The sequence below is a fragment of the Camellia sinensis genome, chromosome 2 (genome assembly GCF_055761805.1).
Source record: "Camellia sinensis isolate YWXY chromosome 2, ASM5576180v1, whole genome shotgun sequence".
Classification (NCBI taxonomy): domain Eukaryota; kingdom Viridiplantae; phylum Streptophyta; class Magnoliopsida; order Ericales; family Theaceae; genus Camellia; species Camellia sinensis.
In genome coordinates this window covers 27,032,147-27,059,836 of record NC_138962.1, presented here as the reverse complement: position 1 = coordinate 27,059,836, position 27,690 = coordinate 27,032,147, and the positions used below count along the sequence as shown (strand labels likewise).

Below are 27,690 nucleotides of genomic sequence, written 5' to 3'. Positions count from 1 at the left end.
TGTGTGCACGTAGAGAGAAAGAAAGAGATAGGCGACAACGTTTTACAAAAATAGCAATTAATTAGCAACCAAACTATTTTTTATGGATGTGAATATATATCACACTATATCGGCATTAACAAAGCAAAAGGCCAACCAGTCTATGTATACAAGAACCTGTCAGCATAAGCACCACGCTAGCTATTATCAATCTATTAGTATAATAAAAAAAAAAGGCGTTTTGGAATATGGTTCTGCCTAGATATAGGAATATTCAACTCAAATGGATGACTATATAACCATTAAATTTTGTCTACACTCGTGTGGAAAGTGAAGTCCTATACCATCAAAACATCATTTTTAACTTACATTTAGTCCAATAATCAGATTGATTATGTTGGGAAATTAATCTTCGAACCAGTCATGAGGGAATACTTGCAGCAACAATGTGACAGGTAGAGCAACTTATGGGTTTGATCATGCGCAAATCATATTTCCTATTTTCAGTTTTTTTCTTTTTCGTGATCACACGCAATTCCCCTAATTGGTTTTCATCTGTCTTTTTTGAAATTGTTGAGTTGGTTCTTTTAGTCTTCAAATGACAACTTACTTCGAGACTCGGCCTTCTTCTGAAAACTCATAACCAGAAGAATATGAATCAGTCTTCCTCATTTGCCAACAATTAGGGGAATTGCAAGCTCCAAATTGAGGTCTAAAACACAGCATAACCGTAAGTGACGATTTCAAAAGATGTCTAAAAATATTTAAAAAAAGTTAAAAGCGAGTTGTTTTTATGTTGTCGTTAACATAAAAAGTTCATAAACGCCCATTACTTTGTTTTTTGTGTGCAAAATGTCAAAATTGAGTTGTTTTCAACAAAAATAAAAATCAAAAACAGTTTTTCAGAAAATGAGTACACATACAAAAAATGAAAATACAACCAAACATGCCCATATGATTTAGAACTACCTTAGAACACTTGAACCAACTGAATAAGACTAATTAGTATAAGAAACTGCAACAAAATAGAAAGATAGAAGCAGAAATAGCGGTCTTTGGTCCCAATTATTTTATTACAGACATTCTTAAATCATAAAACACTTGCATAACACGATATTCGTTTCACTGGACATGCACACAAGTAAGATTGTAAATCAAAGTGCAAGGATCTCAGTGATTACATGCAAACTACATATAACTAATTAAAGTAGATGATGCAATCCACACAAGATTATCAGATGGGAAGAAATGGCAAACCGGGGAGGACCCTGGCTCAATTCCCAGTACTTGAAAGGACACATGACCAGGGCTCCACTGAGAGGTATCCATGTGACAAACAGCAACCGCTTCAAGCCTGTCTCCATTTTCACCCCCCAAAAAGACTTTAAAGACCTTGCTTTCGCTCTCTTGGTAATGACAATAGAAAATCGCATATGGGTAAGGCATGGTATGACATGCCACCATCTTGGGACCAGAAATTTCTAGAGGATCTTCTAGGATAGTGTAATTTTGAAGAATGGTGGTTGATTCTGTGAAGTGGATAGTTGATACAACTTTGAATTCGCTCTCTAATCCGAGCATGGCACGTACGAAATCAAGCATGGATTCTAATGATGTGGCACATGTTTTTGACTCTCCTTTGATGGGTTTGACCTCGCATTGTCTAAGTGTGCTTTCCATGGCTTGGGCTTGTGGAGAGCCTTGAGGGAAGGAAAAGATTCGAAGAAGATTTGGAAGTTGTTCTAGTGAGAAAGGAATGGAATCGGATTCCTCTTTGGGTAGGAAATGAGGAGAGGAAGAAGGGTCTCTCTTTGGGAAGTAAATGGGAATTCTTTTTCCTACCTTTAGGTCTTCCAAAAAGAAGAACACAATTAGTGAAGGGTCTATGTGATCCATGTGTGATGCTGAATGATCATGAATATGATCTGTATGTATCTCATTATGAGCATGAGCATGATCGTCTTGGTTATCAATCATGGGATATTTTAAAGCATTCATCACATTGTGATGATCATCGACCAGATCATCTTTGGGAATCATCTTCATGGCTCCAATTCCATGAGAGCTCTGCAAAAATAAGAACTAGCATTTTGTTAAAGTTCTGCGTAAGCATGGTATGGAAAGAGGAAAAGAAAACATCCAATGCTAGAATGTTTCTTCAAACTTTGATGATAAACTGAAAATAAGTAGTGTAAATTCTTAATGTAATGAAATAATTTAAACTTCCATGTGTTCTGAAATCCCTCCAACAACAGAAATAGCAACTACTAAACCAAATCATACATGCATCTTCATATCAAGATTACGTTCATAAAAGATCTGACTGGAATTTTACTTGTTGTCCAGCTACGAAACACACAACCCTCCTTATCCAGGCTTGGTATAAAAGATGAAATACTACGGATTGAACAGCAACAACAACTACCACTACTATTATCATTTCCTTTCATGAAGGCAAAAGGAATCCCAACTGTCACATGAAAATTTCGACCAAAACACCAAGAAGAGCAAGAGCAAGAACACAAATAACGATGACGACAACGACCACAACAACAACAGCAACAATTACCTCGTCAAACCATACTCACATATTTTTATTAGGATTTATGTTCACAAGGGTTTTATGAGAATTTTTACATGCTATCAGGCTACTTAACACACAACCTTCTTCCTTATCCGGGGCTTGGAACTGACAGTGTAAAAGATTAAAAAAAAAAATGAAAAAAAAAAATGGAGTTAACAACAACTACTACATGATACTACTACTGCACAAGAAGTAGACATCTATAGCTTAGATATTACCATCACAAGAAGTAGATAAAGCAAGACGCTCCAAGAAGTGTATCCAATGGCCATCTTTTCTTCTTTCCCTTAAGCTCTTCTCAGTTTCTTCTTCTACAAACAGAGTATTAGGAAGTCAGCTAATTCAATATGGATAAAGCATGCAGATCCAATTCGCAAAAGGACGTCTCCATCGAGGAGATTGTTTTTATTATAAAATCCAAGGAGATCTTCTTGATTATTGAAGAAAAAATTTAAAAATTAGAAAATACTTTTATAAATCCATTATCCTGATTTCTTTATCCTTTCATTTTCTTACTACATTTGAGAACATGTTATCTGAAAATTAGTATATATATAATGCATTTTTCCTTTTTCTGTCCCTTTCTGTTTCTGTTTATGTCTCTCTTTTTAGTAGAAAAATGTTTTACATATTTTCCGACATTCAGGCCTCCTTTGGCATGTAACGGTTTTAGCTTAATAGTCAAAAAATTACTAAAAAAATCATGAAGTCTATAACTTATACAAAAAAATCAAAGGTTCCCTTTTCTCTTTACTTTTTGTACATCTTTTCGTAAAAAATCAAAAAGTTATTCCAAACACATTAATTTTTTTTACCTCACATTTTAGCTAAAAAACTAAAAAATTACTAAAATAGTTTTTTCCCAAATGAGACCTCAGTACAACAAAAAAAAAATTAAAGTAAACAAAAAATATTTTCCATGGTAATGAAAAAATAAGTTTTTTTTCTAAGGTAGAAAAAAGATTTTTTTTTTTCTAATGTGCAAAATATTTTCTGAACAAGAGTCTTAACACTACCACCTACTGCCACCACTACCACCAGCTCATCAGTTTCAAGGCTGCAACTAATCACAAAAATCATTTTATGTGGAAGACGTTTTTTGAAAAATATTTCACATAGAAAGTGTTTTCTGCTAAAAAAAACAGTGCATAAGTTCAAAACATCTCAAAAATAGTTGGGATAAATTTCCACATAAATCTGGACTTTAATTTGAAAAACCAAGTTCAAAGCAGAAGCATTTCCTGGTTTGAAGATGAATATTGCCAATTGAAGCAGACACTGTCTTTGATGATTGATTATCCATGGCCCATACTCTTGTCATATTCCAAAATTAATCTTGAAATCGACATGTCACCAAAAAATAGATAAGATAAGATATCGAATCCACACTAAAACAACTTTTTTTTCTCTTGGATTCTAGCTAATTATTGCTGATAAAGAGAGCTCAATATTATAATAATCATAAACATAGAGAGACATCTAATTCATCAATCACAATGCATCATTATCCATTATTATCATTAACTGAATCTTATATATGTTTTTTTTTCCTCTCCAAAATGAATCTTATGGTCCATGAAGTATGAACACTTCAAAATAGGCACTGTAGCGGTGTCACACATGGGAACATGCCGGAGACACGTACGGAACACGCTAAATAGTGTGTCCCCTTAATTTTATTATTTTTTTGTAGGGGACACGGAAGGGACATGATAGGGATACAATAGGGACACACATGCCAAATGGTGTGTCCATTTAATTTAATTTATTTTTGTGTGTGCGCAGGAGACATGGCGGGGACATGCATGTTCAAATATTGATAATTTATTAATTTGTTTAAATGTAGTGATTTATATATATATATATATATATATTGAATTGATATTAGTTTTTGTTAATTTTAATTATTTGGTAACAAAATATTAATCTACATAGCAAATATATATAATAAAAATAATAATAATTTGCCTTGTCCCCCGATATGTCTCCATTTTTTTTGAAATTACTGTATCTGTATGTGTTTGTGCTTCATACATAGCTTATGGTTTTATTATATTTCTTATTCAATCTTTATAAATAGCAAGTGGTCATAGAGCCACCATGCAGAATTTAGAGAAGGACTCGACAGCAATTCTTATTAGAGATTGAAGACATGGGATCAGCTTGTGCTTTCTTCATTCTCTTCTCATTGGTCTTGGTAAGGATAAGCATTCCCCTAGGGCAAAGTAGTACATAATATATAGGATGGACCGAAGGGACGGTTGGAAACAACCAGCTTTCGAGGTGTCGAAAACCGCCCTTATTGTATTAGTATTAGTTAAAAATATTTTTCAATTATATAAGTCCGTCCCTAAGATTAGAACCATGTGTCTGTGTACAAATCCATTATGGAATTTCACAATTTTAACACTGAAATTTTAAAAGCTTTAAAATTTCACAGTTTGAGTGTGAAATTTCACTTTTTGGGTTTGAAGGGTTGGTTTTGTTGTATAATTGTGCGTTAATCTGAATATTAGGTGAAACCTCCAAACCCCAAGGGTTTAAGAACTATCAACAATATGGCCTTGTTTGGGGAGTTAGTTATTTTAGTAGACTATTTTAGTTTTTGACAATTTTAGTAGGCTAAACTTTTTGTGTTTGGGAAGCTGGTTGGATTTTTTTGAAGTTGGATGTGATATTTGTGAAAGAAAAAACGAAATGGTTATGGGTTTGATGTGACATTTTGTCTTATTGGCTATTTTAGCCTATTTTATCTTTTTGTGAATTTTTGTCCAAAAAGCCAATTTTTAGCCTTTCCCAAACAAGGCCATATAATCTTATATATTTTAGCCTCTTTGAAATCTAAATAATTTTACCTTAGCATCCCAAACTTCATAAAGATCTCATTAAGTCCGATACAATTTTGAGTATTTATAAAAGAAATTACCATTTTAATCACAAATATCAAATAAGTTGTAACTCTTTCTCTGTTTCTTTATTGAGCAGCTTGTTGCTGGCAGTGTTGACGCAAGAAAAGACCAAGGAGAATACTGGCAAGTCATCATGAAAGATCAGCCCATGCCGGAAGCAATTGAAGGCCTCATCATCCACGGGGCTCGGTGTCATCACCTCTCTTCGACAAGAAAACTGACTGTCACATGACAACAGAAGCTGCAGCAAACAACAATCAACTTGTCAATGATTCTGCAGAGAAGAAGGCTTTTGTGAAAGACTTTGAGCCGAGGCCAAATGTTAGTGCTTATCATGACGATAAAGTTGATCTAAAAGGCAAGCCATTTGTTAAAGATTTTGCGCCGAGGCCAAATGTTAGTGCTTATCATGACGATGAAGTTGATCTGAAAGGCAAGCCATTTGTTAAAGATTTTGAGCCGAGGCCAGATGTTAGTGCTTATGAACATTGAAGGACAATCACAAAAATGCATAGGAACTTGGAAGTGGATTATGTGAGATATATCTATATGTATGGTTGAATCTAAATAATTAAGAAGCAAATGTTGTATGTTTGTGTGGTGTACTGGTTTGTAGTTGTAGTTTGAAGTGAGTGATTATGCTTAATTACTCAAAATAAGAAAAGCTTGTTGTGATGGTGATTGAATGATAGTAACAAAGTTGTGTTTTTTTTTTACATCAAGAAGTATTTACAAATGATTGCAAGTTTGTTAAAGTCTTAATAATTTTATGATACAAAATTGACTATAGAAAAATACAGATAAATGTCATACACGTTAGATGGTGGGATTCTACCTTGAGTTGAGCATGTTAGCTTTTGATAAAACTCTCTTTAGAATGAACTATATTTTGTATTGAATTTTTATTACTTATTGATTCATATTTATTGCCCATAGGCTTACATCCTTTTATATAGAGAAGGTTATACATAAGTTCAATGAATAAGATCCATGAACCTAAACAACCTTGTAATTAATTAGGTACATGAATATAATCTAGACAATGTACTTAATAAATATAAAAATACATGAATACAAAGAATATATGAACTCAATGTATCCAATGCATGCAATGTATCCAATGTATCTAATGTAAATATGGCATTAATTTTAACACTCCCCTTTAATGCCATATTGTGTGACACCCAACATTTCTCTAAAAAATTCAAATTTGTCCCTTGGTAGAGCTTTGGTGAAGATGTCCGCAACTTGATCTTTAGTCTTGGAATACTTGATTTGAATCTCATCATCTTCCACAGCTTCTCTAATAAAATGATGTTTGATAGCAATGTGTTTGGTACGAGAATGGTAGACGGGATTCTTTGCCATAGCAATAGCAGACTTATTATCACACATAATTGGAGTAGCTTCACCTTGCTTCTCACCAAAATCATCCAAAATTCTTCTTAGCCAAATTGCTTGTGTAGTTGCCAATGATGCTGAAATATATTCGGCTTCAGCAGATGATTGTGCCACAGTTTGTTGTTTCTTGGATAACCATGAAATTACACCCGATCCAAGAGAAAATGCATACCCAGAAGTGCTTCTCATATCATCAACACATCCGGCCCAATCACTATCACAAAATCCAATTAACTTTGCATCAAGAAATTTCTCATAAAAAATTCCATAATCAAGTGTACCTTGAATGTTTCTCAACACTCTTTTTGCAACCCCAAAATGAATTTGGCTTGGACTGTGCATGAACCGAGACAATAAACTGGTAGCATACATGATGTCCGGTCTTGTAGCAGTTAAGTACAACAAACTTCCAACCAAACTTCTATAACAAGATGCTTCAGCTTCTTTGCTTCCATCTTCCTTTGACAACTTTTCATTCACAATCAAGGGAGTAGCAACTGATTTGCAATTCTTCATTTTAAATTTCTCAAAAAGTGTTTGAGCATACTTCTTTTGGCAAATAAAAACACCACCATTGTTTTGGTGGATTTCAATGCCTAAAAAATGATGCAATAGCCCCAAATCACTCATTTCATATTTCTTCATCATCTCCCTTTTAAAATCTCCAATCAAGTTTTCATCACTACCGGTAAAAACCAAATCATCAACATAAAGTGAAACAATGAGAATACCGTTTGTACCTTGCCTCTTGATGTACAAAGTTGGCTCACTTTTGCTTCTTTGAAAACCCTTTTCATTGAAGTAAGCATCAATTTCACTATACCATGCCCGGGGTGCTTGCTTTAGGCCATATAAAGCCTTCTTCAACTTGTACACTTTATCTTCTTTGCCTTTGACAACAAAGCCTTGAGGTTGATCAACATACACTTCTTCTTCTAATTTCTCATTCAAAAATGCTGACTTTACATCAAGTTGGTGCAAGAACCAACCCTTTTGAGCCGCCAAAGCAATGATAGCTCTAATTGTATCAAGTCGAGCCACAGGAGCAAAAGTTTCTTGGAAATCAATTCCAGGTTGTTGTGAATACCCTTTTGCCACAAGTCTTGCTTTGTTCTTTTGAATAGAGCCATCCGGATTGAACTTTGTTTTGAAAATCCACTTCACACCAATTATTTCTTTTTTTTTTTTCGGTTTCTCCACTAACTCCCAAGTCTTGTTCTTCTCAATCACATGAATTTCATCTTCCATTGCTTTCTTACATGCTTCATCTTTAATTGCCTCTTCAAAATTTTCAGGTTCAACAATGCATAAATTGCATCTTGCATACACATCACTAAGACTCCTTATATTTCTTGGAGTTGAACTTGGAGATGAAGAACTTGAACTTGAACTTGAACTTGGAGAAGATTGTGAACTAGCAATTGGTGACACTCTTTGTGGAGATTCAAGAGTTGCAACATCTTCAACTTGTAGACTTTCCGATTCTTCATTGAAAGCAATGCTTTGATCTTGGACTTTCTTTTCCTTCCAATCAAAAGACGCCTTCTCATCAAAGAGAACATCTCTACAAATAATCACCTTCTTTTGATCCAAACTGAAGAGTCTATAGCCTTTGGATTTTGAGCTATAACCCACAAAGATGCATTTCTTACTATTTTCATCAAGCTTGTGCCTCACTTCTTTTGGAACATGAGCATAACAAATGGAACCAAACACCTTCAAGTGATTCACTGATGGTTTCCTTCCACTCCAAGCTTCAAATGGAGTTTTATAGCGATCCCGGTATTCCCTGTTGTTATTGAACTGTAATCCAGGCTTGGTTCCGTAGATTTGTTGTTGTCTTATCCTCTTTTCTATCCCTTACTCTTTATCTTAGAGTTTTGGGTTGTGTTTGACTTGTTGGGAATAAGTTGGTTATGTTTTAGAACTTAGAATCTTTGCCCAGTTTTTGGCCTCTCCGCTCGAGCGGGGGTTTCGGCGCTCGAGCGGGAAAATCACCTTTCCAGTACTTCCTCTGTAGTGTTGGACGCTCGAGCGTGAGGTTTGACGCTCGAGCGGGAGTTTGTGTGTGACGCTCGAGCAGGGAGTTAGACGCTCGAGCGGGGACCTGTTCTGCAAAACTTCTGGTTGGTTGTATCCGCCGCTCGAGCGGGGGTTTTGACGCTCGAGCGGGGATCTGTGAGCGATGCTCGAGAGGAGAGTTCGACGCTCGAGCGGGTCGATCTGTATAACACACCGAGATTCAGCTTTTTGAATCACTTTTTGATTTCCTTTCTCTCTCTTACTTTTCCGAAAAAGCCATTGGAGAGCACCTCACTCTAAAACCTAACTTCTCTCTTAGGATTGATCTAGTTAGAGTGCTTTCCTCACCTTGGGCCTTTGTAAGAAGTGTGTTGATCGTCGAGGGCTTCGTTGTGATCCGAGAAATTTGGGATTTGAAGCACTTTGATTTCGGGTCATCTTCTCCTTTTGAGTTCTCCATTTGAGGTAGGGATTCTCCTTGTTCTTTTTCAATACTCCGTCTATAGATAGACATGTGGTAATTTTTGTATTGCATGAAAATTGTATCATGTTGGATTTGTTTGAAAATCATGAGATAAACCTAGGGTTGGTTGTGTAGCGAATGGGTTGGCTTCATTGATTGTTGTCTTGGCTAAAATAAATATAAATTAGCATGTTGTAGTTAAATGAGGAAAAGCCCTAAATTATATTTTGGTTGAGTAAATTATAATGGAGGTTTGTTGACCATTGTGTGTAAATCTCTTTTGTCAAAATGTGTGTGGTAAGGGTGTTAATGCCTAAGGGATTAACCATGGCTTTGGAGTTGATTTTATGAAAGCAAGATTAATGGAGTTGGTTTTGTGATAACAAAAAGGAAATGGAATCGTTTTTGTGAAAATGAGGGAAGTGTTTTCGAAATAAATTTGAGAATTGGATTGTTGTATTTTGAGTGTTGAACACACATGTAGAAGTTGTATTTTTAACTACCATGTTATTATTGTTGTTGGGTTTGTGATTCATGATATGTGAGTCTTTTAATACATGTTCTAACTATATGCATCTAGAGGTTTTGTCCTTGGTCATCGGTGGAGGATGACACGGTTGTGTAGAATTGTCGGATTGGCTTTTTGCCATTGATTAATTGAACATCATTTGTGATGAAGTGCTAGATACATTATATGTATGTATATTTGCTCGGAAGGAGATAGTCATGTGTTCATATATTTTAACACATTGCTGGTGTCTTGATAGTTTATGTATATGCATTATACATGTTGGTTATGCCTTGATGTGCTGTGATTGTTGGTGTTATACCCCGCGCTTATAATCAAAGGTACCGTTACCTTCCAGCTAGCGCCTGGAGAACTGACTGCGCTAATAATCGAAGGTACCATACCCCTCCAGCTAGCGCCTGGTAAACTGGCTTGTTGTTAATGTTGTTGAGTGGGGTGTATTGTTGGCTTACTACGCACATAGCTAGTAGAGCGAAATAGGATTGTTGTTGTTTCGTTGTAACTGAAAATATCATGGATTTGATTGGTTACAGTTCGGAGGACCGAGTTACTCTATTGGTTGATTGTATACATGTTGGTGGGTTGTAAATTTATATTTTTACACAGATATGCATGTATAGTTATGATAGTAATGGAAACGAACCAAAATGTCATTTTTTTTGTCTTTTGGAAAGTGTGGAGGAGAACGAGTGTTTTTAAGATAAACATGTTTGAAAAGGTACATCTGAGTATGTATAGGAAATGGAAGAGAGTATCGGGCTTAGTGTGATTACATCCTAAGTATTTGTTAATGTTATGAAAGATTGGGAACGGGGGTTAATGAAAGGAAAAAGGATAGACAAACCACTTGTAGTGTTGAATGAAACGGTTGTTTTCGAGAAAAGTTCATACATATATATTTTGTATAAACTGTCACATTACTATTCTAGTATGAGAATAAGTGTTCATGATCATAGTTATCTGTAAGTTGTTATTGTTGAGGATCATGTTGAGTTCCCTACTAGACTATATGTTCATCCCACGTTGTTGAATCTTTTTCAGGTATTAAGCAGGTTGAGCTGCAAGAATTGGATGTACTTATTTATTGGCCACGAGGCCTCAGTTATGTTGGCAGAATGCCATTATTGTAAAAGGGTTACACCCTTCATCTTGTACCTTAAGTGATGTAAGCCCAAGGGCAATTTATTAAGTATGTTAATGTAATATTTACTTTGCATACGAATGAGGGTATTGTTAATCACTTCTACGGATTGAATGTATGAGTTTATTTCCGTATGTTATCCTTGAAATTGAATTAAGTTAATGAAATTGGTAATGACTTCGAGTAATAAAAAGTGGGGCGTGACAAGTTTTTGTCCTTAAGAGCTTTTGTAGGACATCTATTCATCAAGTAAACTGATGTATACACGGCCTCACCCCAAAAAGTTTTGGGTAGCCCCTTCTCATGTAGCATAGACTTGGACATCTCCTCTATGGTTCTATTCTTTCTTTCCGCCACACCATTTTGTTGTGGAGTGTACCCAACAGTCAATTGCCTTTCCATTCCAATATCTTCACAAAATTTCATAAACTCATTTGAGTTGTATTCTCCGCCTCTATCACTTCTCAATACTTTCATCAAACAACCACTTTGTCTTTCAATAAGATTTTGAAATTTCTTGAAGATAGAGAAAACTTCACTCTTTTGTCTCATGAAATACACCCAAGTCATTCTAGTAAAATCATCAACAAAGATAATAAAGTATTTGTTACCTCCATGAGTTGGTGTATCCATAGGTCCACACACATCGGTATGGACAAGCTCCAATGGTGCTTTAGCTCTCCATGCTTTCTCCTTTGGAAATGACTCCCGGTGATGCTTTCCAAGTGCACAACCTTCACAAATATGTTGCACTTCATGAATGGTTGGCAACCCAAAAACCATATTGTTTTGTTGTAGATGCTTCAAGCTTTGAAAATTCAAGTGCCCAAATCTTCTATGCCAAAGCCATGAATTATCAATCACATCCATCTTCAAAGCCGCATTTTTGCTATACCGAAAAATGAGAGGAAAACTTCTATTCTTCTCCATCTTGATTTGTGCTACAACTTGGCTTTTCCCCCCTTTGTCAAAAATTTTGCAAAAATCGTCTTCAAAGTGAACAAGATATCCACGCTCCATAAGTTGTCCAACACTTAGCAAATTTTGCTCCAAGTCTGGAACTAAGAGAACATCGGAAATGAATCTTGTACCCATCTTGGTTTCTATAGCAATAGTACCTTTTCCTTTTGTTTGGACTAAGGCACCATTCCCCATTTTTACTTGAGGACTGGAGGAAGAATCCATTTTTACAAAAATGCTTTCATCTCCTATCATGTGATTGCTACATCCGCTATCGAGAAACCATACATCCTTGGTTTGATCTGATGCCTTGTGACAAGCATAGAACATGTGCCCTTCACTTTCTTGCTCCTTAGAAAAATTAGCTTGTTGAGTGCTCTTGACCCAACCAAAGCTCTGATACCACTTATGTTAGCTTTTGATAAAACTCTCTTTAGAATGAACTATATTTTGTATTGAATTTTTATTACTTATTGATTCATATATATTGCCCATAGGCTTACATCCTTTTATATAGAGAAGGTTATACATAAGTTCAATGAATAAGATCCATGAACCTAAACAACCTTGTAATTAATTAGGTACATGAATATAATCTAGACAATGTACTTAATAAATATAAAATACATGAATATACAAATACATGAATACAAAGAATATATGAACTCAATGTATCCAATGCATGCAATGTATCCAATGTATCTAATGTAAATATGGCATTAATTTTAACAGAGCAGACTTTCTAATGATAAGCTTTACCGTCTAATGAGGATGATCACATGTATTTTTTATAGCCAGTTATGTGATTGATTATTTGTCTATAAAATAGCTCATCAGATCTCTAATTTGTAAGTAATTATCATGTCTTTTCGAAATACTATATTACGTTGGTTGTGTGTTTGTCCAATAAGTATACACTGTGTATTGAGAAATATATATATTTTTTTGATCGGCAAAGAAAAATTTCATTAATCAACATGAAATTAAAGGTATAGGAAGATAAAATGCACTGAGAGAGATTCGGAAAGTACGAATACCCCTACTACTGCTACTCGCAACCATACAACCAACCTTTTGGCCTCACGATTTTTTTTCAAAACAGAAAAAAGTTAAGAAGGACTTAACAAAAAATAAAAAACATGATTCCCCGCAAACTCAACCCACCAAAACACTTAAACTGTTGCACACACCTGTCACGCCCTCAAAATAATAACAATAAACCCATCAGATAAGACATGCATTTACATTTAAACTAACTGCATTCCTTTCATTCATTTGAATTCCAAGACATAAGTATTACATGTTAACCTCATAACAAAATGCCCTACGGGCTTACAGCTTTCCAAGTTAACACTTGGTTACAACAAAGAGTTCTAACTCGTTTACACATTAAGCCCTTGGCTTGAAATTACATGTAATACATCAAAAGTAAAACGACAAAACTATGCCCGCCACTAGCCTCCCAGCTATGTCCTTGGAGGTGGCATGCTTCCTGCACCTGAAAATGATATTCCCATATAGGGTGAGCCACAGCCCAGTAGAAATACACTAAACCAACCATGGACAATGACTAAAACATTAGCAATTGATAGTTGGTCAACACTGATACAATCACATAAATTACATATTTATGTCAACGACTTACAAGTCCCAATTACTTTTCATTTTCCCTTTTTCAACAGATAAGCATGCTAGCTCTATCATCATTTCCACAGATATGTATAAAAACTATATCTCACATTCAGATAAGCATAAAAGCTATATCCACATTCTCAACAGATATGTATATCAACAATATCCACAGATAAGCATACAAGCTGTATCCACATTCTACAACAGATATGTATATCAACAATATCCACAGATAAGCATACAAGCTGTATCCACACTCTACAACAGATATGTATATCAACAATATCCACAGATAAGCATACAAGCTGTATCCACACTTCACAAAGATAAGCATATGAGCTCTATCTTCACTTCTCTAGACAAGCATATGAGCTCTGTCTACGGAGTTCATCCCCTATCTCCTCCCAATACCTATCCGGTTTAGAGGTACATCCCCTATCTTCCCCTAAACCGCGGAGTACATCCCCTATCTCCTCCTCTACACATAACGTATATAAACACATTGGTTCTATATACAATCACACAATACATACAATTAATGTATTCTATCAACCGTCAAGTTCCAAGACACATTCCATTGATTAGTTTCCGTTTACCTAATCATCATGCATTGTCTACAACAATCTCGACTATCCTCCACCGATAGCCCAAAGCAGTTATTTCTAAAACAGAAAATAAATGCTCAAATGGATATTCAATCAACATTTCACTTCCTCATTTCTCACCAATTAATTATCCCAATTAATTAAACAATGTAATTAGGCCATTTTTCATAATTACCATTCCAACCCTTAGGTCCCATTTTCATCAATGATTCAACAATCATACCACTCTTCTATGCCAAACATGCATCTAGGTTTATTATGAATAAAACCCCAACTTTTGTAAAATTACACAAAAGCCCCAAACTTTCACAAAATTACCAAAACAAGCCCAACATCTCAAAATACCAAAATTTAAAGACAAAACCCATAGAGAGGAGTAGGTTATCCCTACCTCAAATTCGGAGTCCCAAAGGAGAAGACGACAAAACCCAACGTGCTCCAAAACCCGAGATTTTCAGATTAAAATGAAGCCCTCGACGATCAACAACTTTTTTGTAAAGGCCAAAGGTGAGTAAATCACTCCTACTAGATCAAAACCTAGAGAGAAGGTAGAGTCTAGAGTGAGAGGCTCAACAATGGTGATTTTGGAAAAGTAAAATAGAGAAGAGAAAGTGAAAAAGTGATTTGAAAAGTCACAATTTCGGAACTTTAACCCAGGTCTCCGCTCGAGCGTAAAACACCCCGCTCGAGCGGCCACTCACAGACTTCCGCTCGAGCGGCCAACCTCCCGCTCGAGCGCAAAATGCACTCGCCCAGCACTTTTGCAGAACCAGGCCTCCGCTCGAGCTCCCAATCCTACGCTCGAGCTCACAACACTGCACAACAAGATACTGGATGGATGTATTCCCCGCTCGAGCGCCAACACCTCCGCTCGAGCGGACAGGCCAAAAATCTGGGCAACTAGTTTTGGTTTCTAAACTCAACCAACCTGAAACAAATCCGCCCAACACATCCTATAACTCAAATACTAAGTAAAAAGGATGTAAACAAAATAATAAACAACTACCAACATCCCCGGACACATGTCCGGATCACTGTACAACAAGGGTAAACCCGGGATCGCTATAACCTCCCCCCCTTAAAGAATTTCGCCCCCGAAATTAAGCACAAGTTGCAAAACAAGCTTTCCTCCATTTTAAACAGTGTTACACTTGAACAGTCAACAATTCGACCCATTACCGGTCATCCCATCCCTTTAACAAGAGACATATCACAATATGTAAACAACATATGTACTTTCAACATGCATTAACATTATGCACTATCTTTCCAATTTCAACAATATATTCAACAGATATAATGTTACATTCAACTTCCATATGAGGCAAGTTCCAAAACGTACTTTCATTAAACCAAACATTTTCAATGTTTCACAACTTAAGACATATATAAAAGTTCTTAAGTTCAACAAAATGTAAAATTTAAATACAAGATTACACATCAACAAACAAGTCCGGATATTTCTCTCGGACTTCCAACTCACGTTCCCAAGTGGCTTCCTCCACTCCGTGATGTTTCCACAAGACTTTCACCAAAGGAATGGTCTTGCCACGCAGGACCTGATCCCGCCTATCCAAGACCCGTACCGGTCTCTCCTCATACGAGGCATCCTCATCTACCTCTAAATCAGTCCAATCCAGCACATGTGATGGATCTGGCTCATACTTCCGAAGCATACTTACATGAAACACGTCATGCACTCCGGATAACTGTGGTGGTAAGGCTAACCGATAAGCAACCTCACCAATCCTCTCAAGGATCTCAAAAGGACCAATAAACCGAGGGGATAACTTCCCACTCTTCCCAAACCTCATCAGGCCTCGTCTAGGTGATATCTTCAGAAAGACATGATCACCTATTTCAAACGCCAAAGGTCTCCTCCTACGGTCGGCATAACTCTTTTGTCGACTCTGGGCTGTAACAAGCCTCCTACGGATAAGCTCAACTTTCTCCATCGTCTCCCTAACCAACTCCGGACCCAACAAAGGTGCATCACCCACCTCGGCCCAACAAACTGGAGACCTACACGGTCGGCCATACAAGGCCTCAAACGGTGCCATACCGATGCTAGACTGAAAACTGTTGTTGTAGGCAAACTCTACCAATGGCAAGTGCCTCTCCCACGTCCCACTGAAGTCCAGGACACAACCCCGAAGCATATCCTCGAGGATCTGAATAGTACGCTCGGACTGCCCATCAGTCTGAGGATGATAGGCCGTACTAAAGGTCAACTTAGTGCCCAAGGCACTCTGCAAACTCTGCCACAACCTGGCAGTAAAACGAGGATCTCTATCTGAGACGATCGTCACTAGGACCCCGTGCAATCTCACTACATCCCGAATATACAAGTCGGCAAGATGATCTACCGAATCTCTCACGCGCTTAGGAATAAAGTGCGCCGACTTAGTCAACCGGTCTACAACCACCCAAATAGCATCACTACCCCGCTGAGTCCTCGGAAGACCTACAACGAAGTCCATAGTGACATGCTCCCACTTCCACTCGGCAATAGGCAAGGGTTGCAACAAACCCGCTGGCCTCTGATGCTCGGCCTTCACTTGCTGGCAAGTAAGGCACTTCGATACGAAAACAGCCACATCTCTCTTCATACCCCGCCACCAAAATTGGCGACCCAAATCCTGATACATCTTAGTACCTCCCGGATGCACCGCAAGGCGCGAATGATGAAACTCTCGGAGTACTTCCTCTCGGCAAGACTCCGGTACAAACAAACGGTCTCGGTATCTCACACTCAGGTCGGGATACACCGTCAAACCCTTCTCAACTTTCCCACTGGAGATCTTCTCTCGGAGGGATTCTACCTCAAGGTTACCTCTCTGTGCCTCTAACACTCTAGTCACAAGTGTAGGCTGTGCAACAACAGAAAACAAGGCCGCAGCCTCAACAGATTCGCCCAGTAGCAAATCAAACTCGCCAAGTGCTCCCAACATCACCCATTCCCGGATGGCTATACTAGCAACATCACTAATGGTCTTCCTACTAAGGGCATCGGCCACAACATTGGCCTTTCCCGGATGATAATGTAACTCAAAATCATAATCCTCGATGAACTCCATCCATCTCCTCTGCCTCAAATTCAAGTCTCTCTGTGTAAACAGATACTTCAAACTCTTATGATCCGAGAATACCTCAAACCTCTCACCATAAAGGTAGTGCCTCCAGATTTTCAAGGCAAAGATCACAGCTGCTAACTCTAGGTCGTGTGTGGGGTAATTCTTCTCGTGTATTTTCAACTGACGTGAGCTATAAGCTACCACTTTCCCCTCTTGCATCAACACACAACCCAAACCCTCTCGTGAGGCATCACAATAAACCGCATAACCCAACCCTCTCTCCGGAATAATCAACACCGGAGCGGTGGTCAATCTAACTTTCAACTCTTGGAATGACCTTTCACAAGTCTCACTCCACACAAACTTGACTCCCTTCCGAGTCAGTCTAGTCAACGGTGACGCTAACCTGGAGAAATCTTTCACAAACCGACGGTAATACCCAGCTAATCCCAGAAAACTGCGGATCTCAAACACACTCTTAGGCTGTGCCCAATCTTGCACTGCCTCAACCTTGGATGTATCCACAGACACCCCTTCCCCGGATACCACGTGGCCTAAGAATTTGACTTCCCCCAGCCAAAACTCACATTTCCCAAACTTGGCATACAGCCTATGGGCTCTAAGTAGCTCAAGCACCACTCTCAAGTGTGCCTCGTGCTCCTCCTCAGAAGACGAATAGATAAGGATGTCGTCCACAAAGACAACCACAAATCGATCTAAGAACTCCCGGAAAATCCGGTTCATCAAGTCCATAAAGACTGCCGGTGCATTGGTAAGTCCGAATGGCATCACTAGAAACTCATAATGGCCATACCGCGTACGGAATGCCGTCTTAGGAATATCTTCCTCCCTGACCCTCAACTGATGGTAACCCGATCTCAAGTCTATCTTTGAGAAACAACGGGAACCCTTCAACTGGTCAAACAAATCATCTATACGGGGCATAGGATACTTATTCTTAACCGTAGCCCGATTCAACTTCCGGTAGTCTATACACAATCTCAAGGCACCATCTTTCTTTTTAACAAAGAGGGCCGGTGCTCCCCACGGTGAAACACTAGGGCGAACAAAGCCCTTATCTAGCAATTCCTGGAGCTGAACTTTCAACTCAACCAACTCTGCTGGAGCAAAACGGTAAGGTGCCATAGAAATCGGCGCCGTACCAGGCACTAAATCAATAGAGAACTCTACCTCTCGGTGAGGTGGCAAACTAACAAGATCTTCGGGAAAAACATCCGAATACTCACAAACCACCCTCGGTAATACATGCTGGGTCTCACCACTCTCACCACTCTCAAAGCTAGCAAGTAGACTACTAAGCTCACTTCGCCCTCGCGAATCATACCCCGGTGGCAAAACACTACCAACCCGGTCTCCCAAGAAATGGAACCACTCCCCGCTCAAGGTACACAATGTAACCCTCTGGCGGTAGCAATCAATAACAGCCCGGTATGACGATAGCCAGTCTATACCCAAAATAACATCAAAACCCTTCATGGGCATGACAACAAACGGAAAAGGAAGCCTATAATCGGCGACCTCAATATCACATCCTCTAACACCCTGTTTTAGGATCAACTCACCACCCAAAGGCGATACCACACAAATAGGAGATGCTAACTGTGCTAACTCCAATTCCAAAACAGATGCAAATGCAGCAGATACAAAAGAATGAGATGCACCCGTGTCTATCAACACATTAGCAACTGAGTTGCAAAACAGAAAAGTACCTCTCACTACTGATGGAGCCGGTACTAAATCCTGCGCGGTAACAGCATACACGCGCCCCGTAGGCCCCTGGTCTACCTGCTCACCTCTCGGAGCAAAAGACTGCTGTACAGACTGGGATGACGAAACTCCCGGATTGCCCCTCGAGGCCTGCACAGACTGAGCTGGCTGAAAACCCTGCGTCTGTCTAGAACCAGACGCTCCCGAAGTGGCACTCAACTGTGGGCAAAACCTCTTCATGTGCCCAGGTTGTCCACACTGATAACAAGTCAGGAGCTGCCCCCTGCCCAAACTCTGACTCTGCGGTCTAGCTGAAGAAGAAGCAGCTTTCTGACCCCCACCCTTCTGCGGGCAAACAGAAACCTTGTGACCCAGCTGGCCACACTTGTAACAGGTGAAATCCCCCTGACCACCTCTCCCGGAGCCTGCACTCGGCACTGGGAAGGTCGATCTAGCAACACCACCCTGCGACTGCTGAGGGTTAGAACCCCTCTGCCTCCCGCCATCACCCTGACTATCCTGGCTCCTCTTGGAGCCTCTCTGGCCCTCATCCTCCTCCTGCATCATAAGCTCCATATGAGCTGCAGCGTCCACTAGGTGTCTATACTCTCGAATATAAGACCCACCAATTCTCAACTTGAGGCCCCGCCTCAACTTCCGCTCAAACTCATAGCAACGGCGTTCCTCAGACGCCACCAGTTCCGGTGCAAACCTGGACAGACTGGTATAAGTAGCCTCAAACTCGGCCACTGACAAGCCCTGCTGATTAAGCCGGCTAAACTGATCTCTCAGCTTCTCCCTAGCTACTGCAGACAAAAACCTCTCCTGAAAAGCATTTATAAACGCCTCCCAAGTACTGCCCACACGAGCCTTCTCGTATTTCCACCATTGACCCGCATCTCCCTTCAGTTGGAAGGATGCCAAGGTCACTTTCAGTGCTCCGTCCTCGATGCCAAGCATCTCAAACGTCTTCGTTGTCTGTTCGAGCCATTCATCTGCCTTAAGCGGCTCTTTAGGATCCCCGATAAACTCGTCCGGATTACACCGGAAGAACTCCCTCTTCAAGAAAGAAGGCCCTGCCTCAGCTGCCTGATTCCCAGCTCTAAGAATACCCAAAGCTCCTACTATCTCTCTGGCCAAGGCACCCATAGCCTGCTGACCCACTGGCTCGGCCACATTGGCCTGCCCAACTCCCTCCTGCACTGCCGGAATCTCACCCTGTAACGGTACTTCCTGCCTCGCAGGTCTACCACGCCTAGCACCTCTTCCTCGTCCTGACATCCTAATAAAGGCAACACAGAACGTTAGCACATTCATAGGTGTGCCGAAACTAAACACTCACGTCCTAATGCATGGACAAGTGTAATTCACTCCACATCAGCACATAAACACATAAGCACTTACGAATTTCATTTCCGGATAATGGTAGTCCCGAGACGTTACTAGAGTTCCGGTTAGAAACAGCATTGATCAAGTGCCTTTCCAACAAGACTCCCAGAAACTCAAGGATCCAATCAACATCCTAGAAATTAAATCCCATACCCACATAGTCACATAAGCATGTTAGCATTTAAGCACATAGCATATGATACTACATCTAAGTCTCTATCAAGCGAGACAAACCCATTGTGATACTAATCACTTCCCACGTACCCAAAGTATTCGAACCTGGTACGCTCTGATACCAAGTTGTCACGCCCTCAAAATAATAACAATAAACCCATCAGATAAGACATGCATTTACATTTAAACTAACTGCATTCCTTTCATTCATTTGAATTCCAAGACATAAGTATTACATGTTAACCTCATAACAAAATGCCCTACGGGCTTACAGCTTTCCAAGTTAACACTTGGTTACAACAAAGAGTTCTAACTCGTTTACACATTAAGCCCTTGGCTTGAAATTACATGTAATACATCAAAAGTAAAACGACAAAACTATGCCCGCCACTAGCCTCCCAGCTATGTCCTTGGAGGTGGCATGCTTCCTGCACCTGAAAATGATATTCCCATATAGGGTGAGCCACAGCCCAGTAGAAATACACTAAACCAACCATGGACAATGACTAAAACATTAGCAATTGATAGTTGGTCAACACTGATACAATCACATAAATTACATATTTATGTCAACGACTTACAAGTCCCAATTACTTTTCATTTTCCCTTTTTCAACAGATAAGCATGCTAGCTCTATCATCATTTCCACAGATATGTATAAAAACTATATCTCACATTCAGATAAGCATAAAAGCTATATCCACATTCTCAACAGATATGTATATCAACAATATCCACAGATAAGCATACAAGCTGTATCCACATTCTACAACAGATATGTATATCAACAATATCCACAGATAAGCATACAAGCTGTATCCACACTCTACAACAGATATGTATATCAACAATATCCACAGATAAGCATACAAGCTGTATCCACACTTCACAAAGATAAGCATATGAGCTCTATCTTCACTTCTCTAGACAAGCATATGAGCTCTGTCTACGGAGTTCATCCCCTATCTCCTCCCAATACCTATCCGGTTTAGAGGTACATCCCCTATCTTCCCCTAAACCGCGGAGTACATCCCCTATCTCCTCCTCTACACATAACGTATATAAACACATTGGTTCTATATACAATCACACAATACATACAATTAATGTATTCTATCAACCGTCAAGTTCCAAGACACATTCCATTGATTAGTTTCCGTTTACCTAATCATCATGCATTGTCTACAACAATCTCGACTATCCTCCACCGATAGCCCAAAGCAGTTATTTCTAAAACAGAAAATAAATGCTCAAATGGATATTCAATCAACATTTCACTTCCTCATTTCTCACCAATTAATTATCCCAATTAATTAAACAATGTAATTAGGCCATTTTTCATAATTACCATTCCAACCCTTAGGTCCCATTTTCATCAATGATTCAACAATCATACCACTCTTCTATGCCAAACATGCATCTAGGTTTATTATGAATAAAACCCCAACTTTTGTAAAATTACACAAAAGCCCCAAACTTTCACAAAATTACCAAAACAAGCCCAACATCTCAAAATACCAAAATTTAAAGACAAAACCCATAGAGAGGAGTAGGTTATCCCTACCTCAAATTCGGAGTCCCAAAGGAGAAGACGACAAAACCCAACGTGCTCCAAAACCCGAGATTTTCAGATTAAAATGAAGCCCTCGACGATCAACAACTTTTTTGTAAAGGCCAAAGGTGAGTAAATCACTCCTACTAGATCAAAACCTAGAGAGAAGGTAGAGTCTAGAGTGAGAGGCTCAACAATGGTGATTTTGGAAAAGTAAGAGAGAGAAGAGAAAGTGAAAAAGTGATTTGAAAAGTCACAATTTCGGAACTTTAACCCAGGTCTCCGCTCGAGCGTAAAACACCCCGTTCGAGCGGCCACTCACAGACTTCCGCTCGAGCGGCCAACCTCCCGCTCGAGCGCAAAATGCACTCGCCCAGCACTTTTGCAGAACCAGGCCTCCGCTCGAGCTCCCAATCCTACGCTCGAGCTCACAACACTGCACAACAAGATACTGGATGGATGTATTCCCCGCTCGAGCGCCAACACCTCCGCTCGAGCGGACAGGCCAAAAATCTGGGCAACTAGTTTTGGTTTCTAAACTCAACCAACCTGAAACAAATCCGCCCAACACATCCTATAACTCAAATACTAAGTAAAAAGGATGTAAACAAAATAATAAACAACTACCAACATCCCCGGACACATGTCCGGATCACTGTACAACAAGGGTAAACCCGGGATCGCTATATACCCACGCCTATGCTGCTGCACACACCCACGCCTATGATGTTGCACTCCCAAGGCCAACCACCCACCTGCACACGACTTGTTCATCACGCCAAGACCCACGCTGCTACACCTAATCTGCTACACTCCCAAGGCTACATAATGCCTATGCTGCTGCACTCCCAAGGCTACCACCAGAAAACTCCATAGCCAACAGCTCCATGGGCCACACCACCGGAAACTCCGTAGCTCCAACAGCTCCATAGCTCCACCGGAAACTCCACAACTTAATCACCACGCTAACAGCTCCAGGACCCACGCCTATGCTGCTCACTCCCAAGGCCAACCACCCACTTGAACACCGAACAACTCCAACGCCTATGCTGCTGCAACACCCCTGCTGAACTTGACATTGCAGCGCCAATATTAGCTGCCGAAGACACCGGCTGCAGATCCACTGACGTAAACACCGACTGCTGCAACTGTTGGAAAAATGGTTTAATATAGGCATATTTTTTTTAGCTCAATTTTTGAGTGGGCCCCGAACGTCTTTGGGGGTGGGTCCGAAGAGGTGACGTGTTCCTTGCCGCGTGGCAAGTCACACGGTGAAGACGGAACGTCAAAACCATTTATGAGTGAATGAGAAGTTGACGTCGTTTTCGGGTTTAACATTAATTTTTTAGATAAAATTCATTTGAATTTTTTAATAAAAAATTATTGTGGGAATTTAATTTAAATTCTAAATTTAATTTTTGGGTTCCTTAGTGGTCTCCTTAAATTTGTACCTCTTTCTTTATTTATTAAACTATTTAATTTGTTTTACATATATATATATATATATATATTCAAAATAGTTTATAAAATAAAGTCCAAACAGGTTTTTTCACTTTTGACTTTGATTAAACTATTCTAATAGTTTAAATAAAGTATTTTCCAAACAGTTTGTTTGATAGTTCTCCAAATGGCTACTTTTTCAAATTTGTTTGGAAGGAAGAAAACTGCTTCATGTGGTACGGGCAGTTTTTCTTCAAATTTGTCAAGATCTGTATAATATTCAAAACAGTATCTATTGCACCTGTTCACTACATGTAATTGCACCTGTTCGGGAGTGTGATGTTGCCTATAAATACATGGGTTTACCAACAGTCGTGGGAATGAAAAACAGTCTCATAAATTGTCTTTTTTGCTGTCCAAATTATTTTTAGTGCATTATTCTTCATTTTAGATTTTAGAATAAATATTCAGAGTAAGAATACAGGTTTGGTTCGCCGAACAATTTGTTTTGGAGTGCTACTACAAGTTGATTAAAGATCATTGTATCTTGGGAGATAGACGCCACTCAACCGCAAGCACCATAGCGGGGCGAATCTGTCTTAAGGACAGAGTGTCACACACTCGACTTGGTCTTAATTTTATTTCGGTTCGATAAATAAATCTGGTATGTTATTTATTTATTTTGTTTGAATTTATTTCAAGTTATTTTATTTACACAGAAGATTGTTCCAACAATCTTAAGACAGAACCGAATTATTCTGTTTACAGAAATTGTAAATAATTTCGGAAGAAAATTATTTTCTGTGAATTTACAAAATAATATTCTGGTTGGAAAACAAATAGTGATTATATGCTATTTGACAGATAGTAGTAATATACTGTCTCTTTTCTTTGACAACTAGTAGTATGATACTGGTGTTATTAACAATTCAGAATATATTTTTGTGGAAATTTGTCAGGAAATTAATTTTGGTTTTTTAGAAATTATTTTCTGAGTTTTCGTTAATTAAAATTATGTTTTCAGTATTTTAATTATTGAGGTGTTACTGAAATTAATTTTCTGTGTGGAATTAATTTGGTTAAATAAAATTTTATTTTATTTCCTAATTAATTGAAAAATAAAAGTTATTTTCTTATTTCTTTTATTTTACAGAATTTAATTTTCTATGTGGAATTAATTTGTTTAAATAAAATTTTATTTTATTTTCAAATTAATTGGAAAATAAAAGTTACATTCTTGTTTCTTTTATTTTTACAGAATTTAATTCTGTGAATTTGGTTTAATTTTCTGTGTAGTGTAAATTCTAATTATAATTTTGTTTTATATATTAGAATTGATGGCTACTGAAACTAATGCCCAAACAAGTACTACTGTGGTGGCTGCAATGACGCCAACCCCTTCTCCTGTTGTAACAGTACCGGTAAATCACGGTGAAAAGCCAGAGAAGTTCTCAGGAACTGACTTTAAAAGATGGCAACAGAAAATGTTGTTCTATCTTACAACTCTAAACCTGGCTCGTTTTCTCCGTGAAGATGCTCCTATCCTGAAAGAGGATGAAATCGACCGGCAAGTGGTTGCTGCGGTTGATGCTTGGAAACATGCCGATTTCCTTTGCCAGAATTACGTCTTGAACGGACTTGACAACACATTGTACAACGTCTACAGTCCGATCAAGACAGCAAAGGAACTTTGGGAATCGTTGGAGAAAAAGTACAAAACGGAAGATACCGGCTCAAAGAAATTTGTGGTTGGCAGATTCTTGGATTTTGTAATGGTTGATTCAAAACTGTGATCAGCCAAGCTCAAGATTTCCAACTCATTCTGCATGACATTCACGCAGAAGGCATGTCACTGAGTGAATCCTTCCAAGTTGCAGCCTTAATTGAAAAATTACCAAAAGGCTGGAAGGAATTCAAGAACTACCTCAAACATAAGCGCAAAGAAATTTCTATGGACGAGTTAATTGTGCGTTTGAGGATTGAGAAGGATAACCGCAATTCTGAAAAGCGGGCTGGTAAGCTTCCTATGGAGTCTAAGGCAAATGTGGTGGAACATGCTTCAAAAACCAAGAAACGAAAGTCTTCTGGAGAAAGTTCATCACAAGGCTCTAAAGGGGGGAAAATAAAAAGTACAAGTTTAATGGCAAATGTTACATCTGTGACAAAGAGGGACATCGGGCCAAAGATTATCGTAGCAAAGGCAAAAACAAAAGAAGAACAAGCAAGAAGCCTGCTCAAGCCCACATGACTGAAGTGGACAATATTTCCAATGGTGTCGATGACATCAATCTTTCTGCAGTTGTTTCCGAGGCTAATCTTGTCGGAAATCCTAAAGAATGGTGGGTGGACACTGGTGCTACTCGCCATATTTGTGCCAACAAAAAGATGTTCACATCTTATTCTACAGTGGACAATGGTGAGCAACTTTTTATGGGCAACTCCTCAACTTCCAAAGTTGAAGGACAAGGAAAGATTGTTCTCAAGATGGCATCAGGAAAGGAACTCACTCTCAACAATGTGCTACATGTACTGGACATTCGCAAGAATCTTGTTTCCGAATCTTTGTTGAGTAAGAATGGGTTTAGGCTAGTATTTGAGAGTGATAAATTTGTACTTACAAAGAATGGGATGTATGTAGGAAAATGTTACATGTTTGATGGCCTTTTCAAGTTAAATGTAATGACCGTTGTACCCTCAATTATTAATAATACTACATCTTCTTCTTACTTGCTTGAGTCTTCAAATTTATGGCATAGTAGACTAGGACATGTTAATTATGGATCTTTGCGTAGATTAATTAATATGGAATGTTTACCTAAATTTAACATTGATTCAAATCATAAATGTGAAATTTGCGTTGAGGCAAAATTATCTAAAACTCCTTTTCATTCAATTGAAAGAAGTACGGAACCACTTGAATTAATTCATAGTGACATTTGTGATTTTAAATCAATTCAAACCAGAGGTGGAAAAAAGTATGTAATCACTTTTATAGATGACTATACTAGATATAGTTATATTTATTTAATTCGAACCAAGGATGAAGCTTTGGAAACTTTCATTCAATATAAGAATGAAGTTGAAAATCAACTTGGTAAGAAAATCAAGAAACTTAGAAGTGATAGAGGTGGTGAATATGAATCACCTTTTAGTGAATTTTGTAAAGAACATGGAATAATTCATCAAACCACCGCTCTTTACTCACCTCAGCAAAATGGAATTACTGAAAGAAAAAATAGGACTTTAAAAGAAATGATGAATGCCATGTTAATCAGTTCTGGATTACCTCAGAACTTGTGGGGGGAAGCAATACTTTCTGCTAATTATATTTTAAATAAAATACCCCGAAAGAAAGTGAATCAAACACCTTATGAATTGTGGCATGGAAGAGTACCATCTCACAAATACTTAAAAGTGTGGGGGTGTTTGGCTAAAGTGGCTATTCCTAGACCTAAAAAGACTAAGATAGGTCCTAAGACCATTGATTGCATTTTCATTGGTTATGCCAAGAATAGTAGTGCATATCGGTTTTTGATTCATAAATCAGAACATTCCGAAATGCGTGTAAATACTATTATTGAGTCTCGGAATGCATCATTCTTTGAACATGTATTTCCAAATAAGACTGGACAAGAGACTAGTAATAATAAGAGATCTTTTGATGCTATTACTAGTAATGATCAAGAACATGATCAAGAGCAAGAGTTAGAGCAAAATGAGGAAGAAGAACCTAGGCGTAGTAAACGTGCTAGAACATCAAAATCTTTTGGTCCAGATTTTCTAACATTTTTGTTAGAAAATGAGCCTTTAACTTTTAAAGAGGCTATGTCCAGTCCTGAAGCTCCTTTATATGGAAAGAAGCTGTCAACAGTGAAGTTGAATCCATCTTGCAAAATCACACTTGGGAATTAGTGGACTTGTCACCAGGTTGTAAACCTCTTGGGTACAAGTGGATTTTCAAAAGAAAATTGAAAGCGGATGGATCAATTGACAAATACAAGGCAAGACTTGTGGTCAAAGGTTTTAGACAAAAAGAAGGTCTTGATTACTTTGACACATACTCACCGGTTACTAGAATAACATCCATTAGAATGCTAATTGCCATTGC

The 27,690-nt window shown here is 38.5% G+C and overlaps 1 protein-coding gene across 1 annotated transcript; it reads right to left on the bottom strand.

The window, feature by feature from the left end:
• Positions 1-1,015: 1,015 nt before the first annotated feature.
• LOC114321851 (BURP domain-containing protein BNM2A) lies at positions 1,016-3,799 on the bottom strand. Its single transcript, XM_028269078.2, has 2 exons — positions 2,782-3,799; positions 1,016-2,046 (listed from the first exon to the last, which is right to left on the bottom strand). Exons 1-2 carry the CDS (start codon positions 2,833-2,835, stop codon positions 1,168-1,170), a joined length of 933 nt encoding a protein of 310 aa, XP_028124879.2. The 5' UTR covers positions 2,836-3,799; the 3' UTR covers positions 1,016-1,167.
• Positions 3,800-27,690: the final 23,891 nt, after the last annotated feature.

What these genes read in the sequence shown, in the direction of transcription:
- LOC114321851 (XM_028269078.2), bottom strand. Translation starts at nt 2,835, where the DNA reads ATGGCCATTGGATACACTTCTTGGAGCGTCTTGCTTTATCTACTTCTT. An exon ending in TTTATCTACTTCTTGTGATG is followed by an intron (nt 2,047 to 2,781) that starts GTAATATCTAAG and finishes TTATTTTTGCAG; the next exon opens with AGCTCTCATGGAATTGGAGC.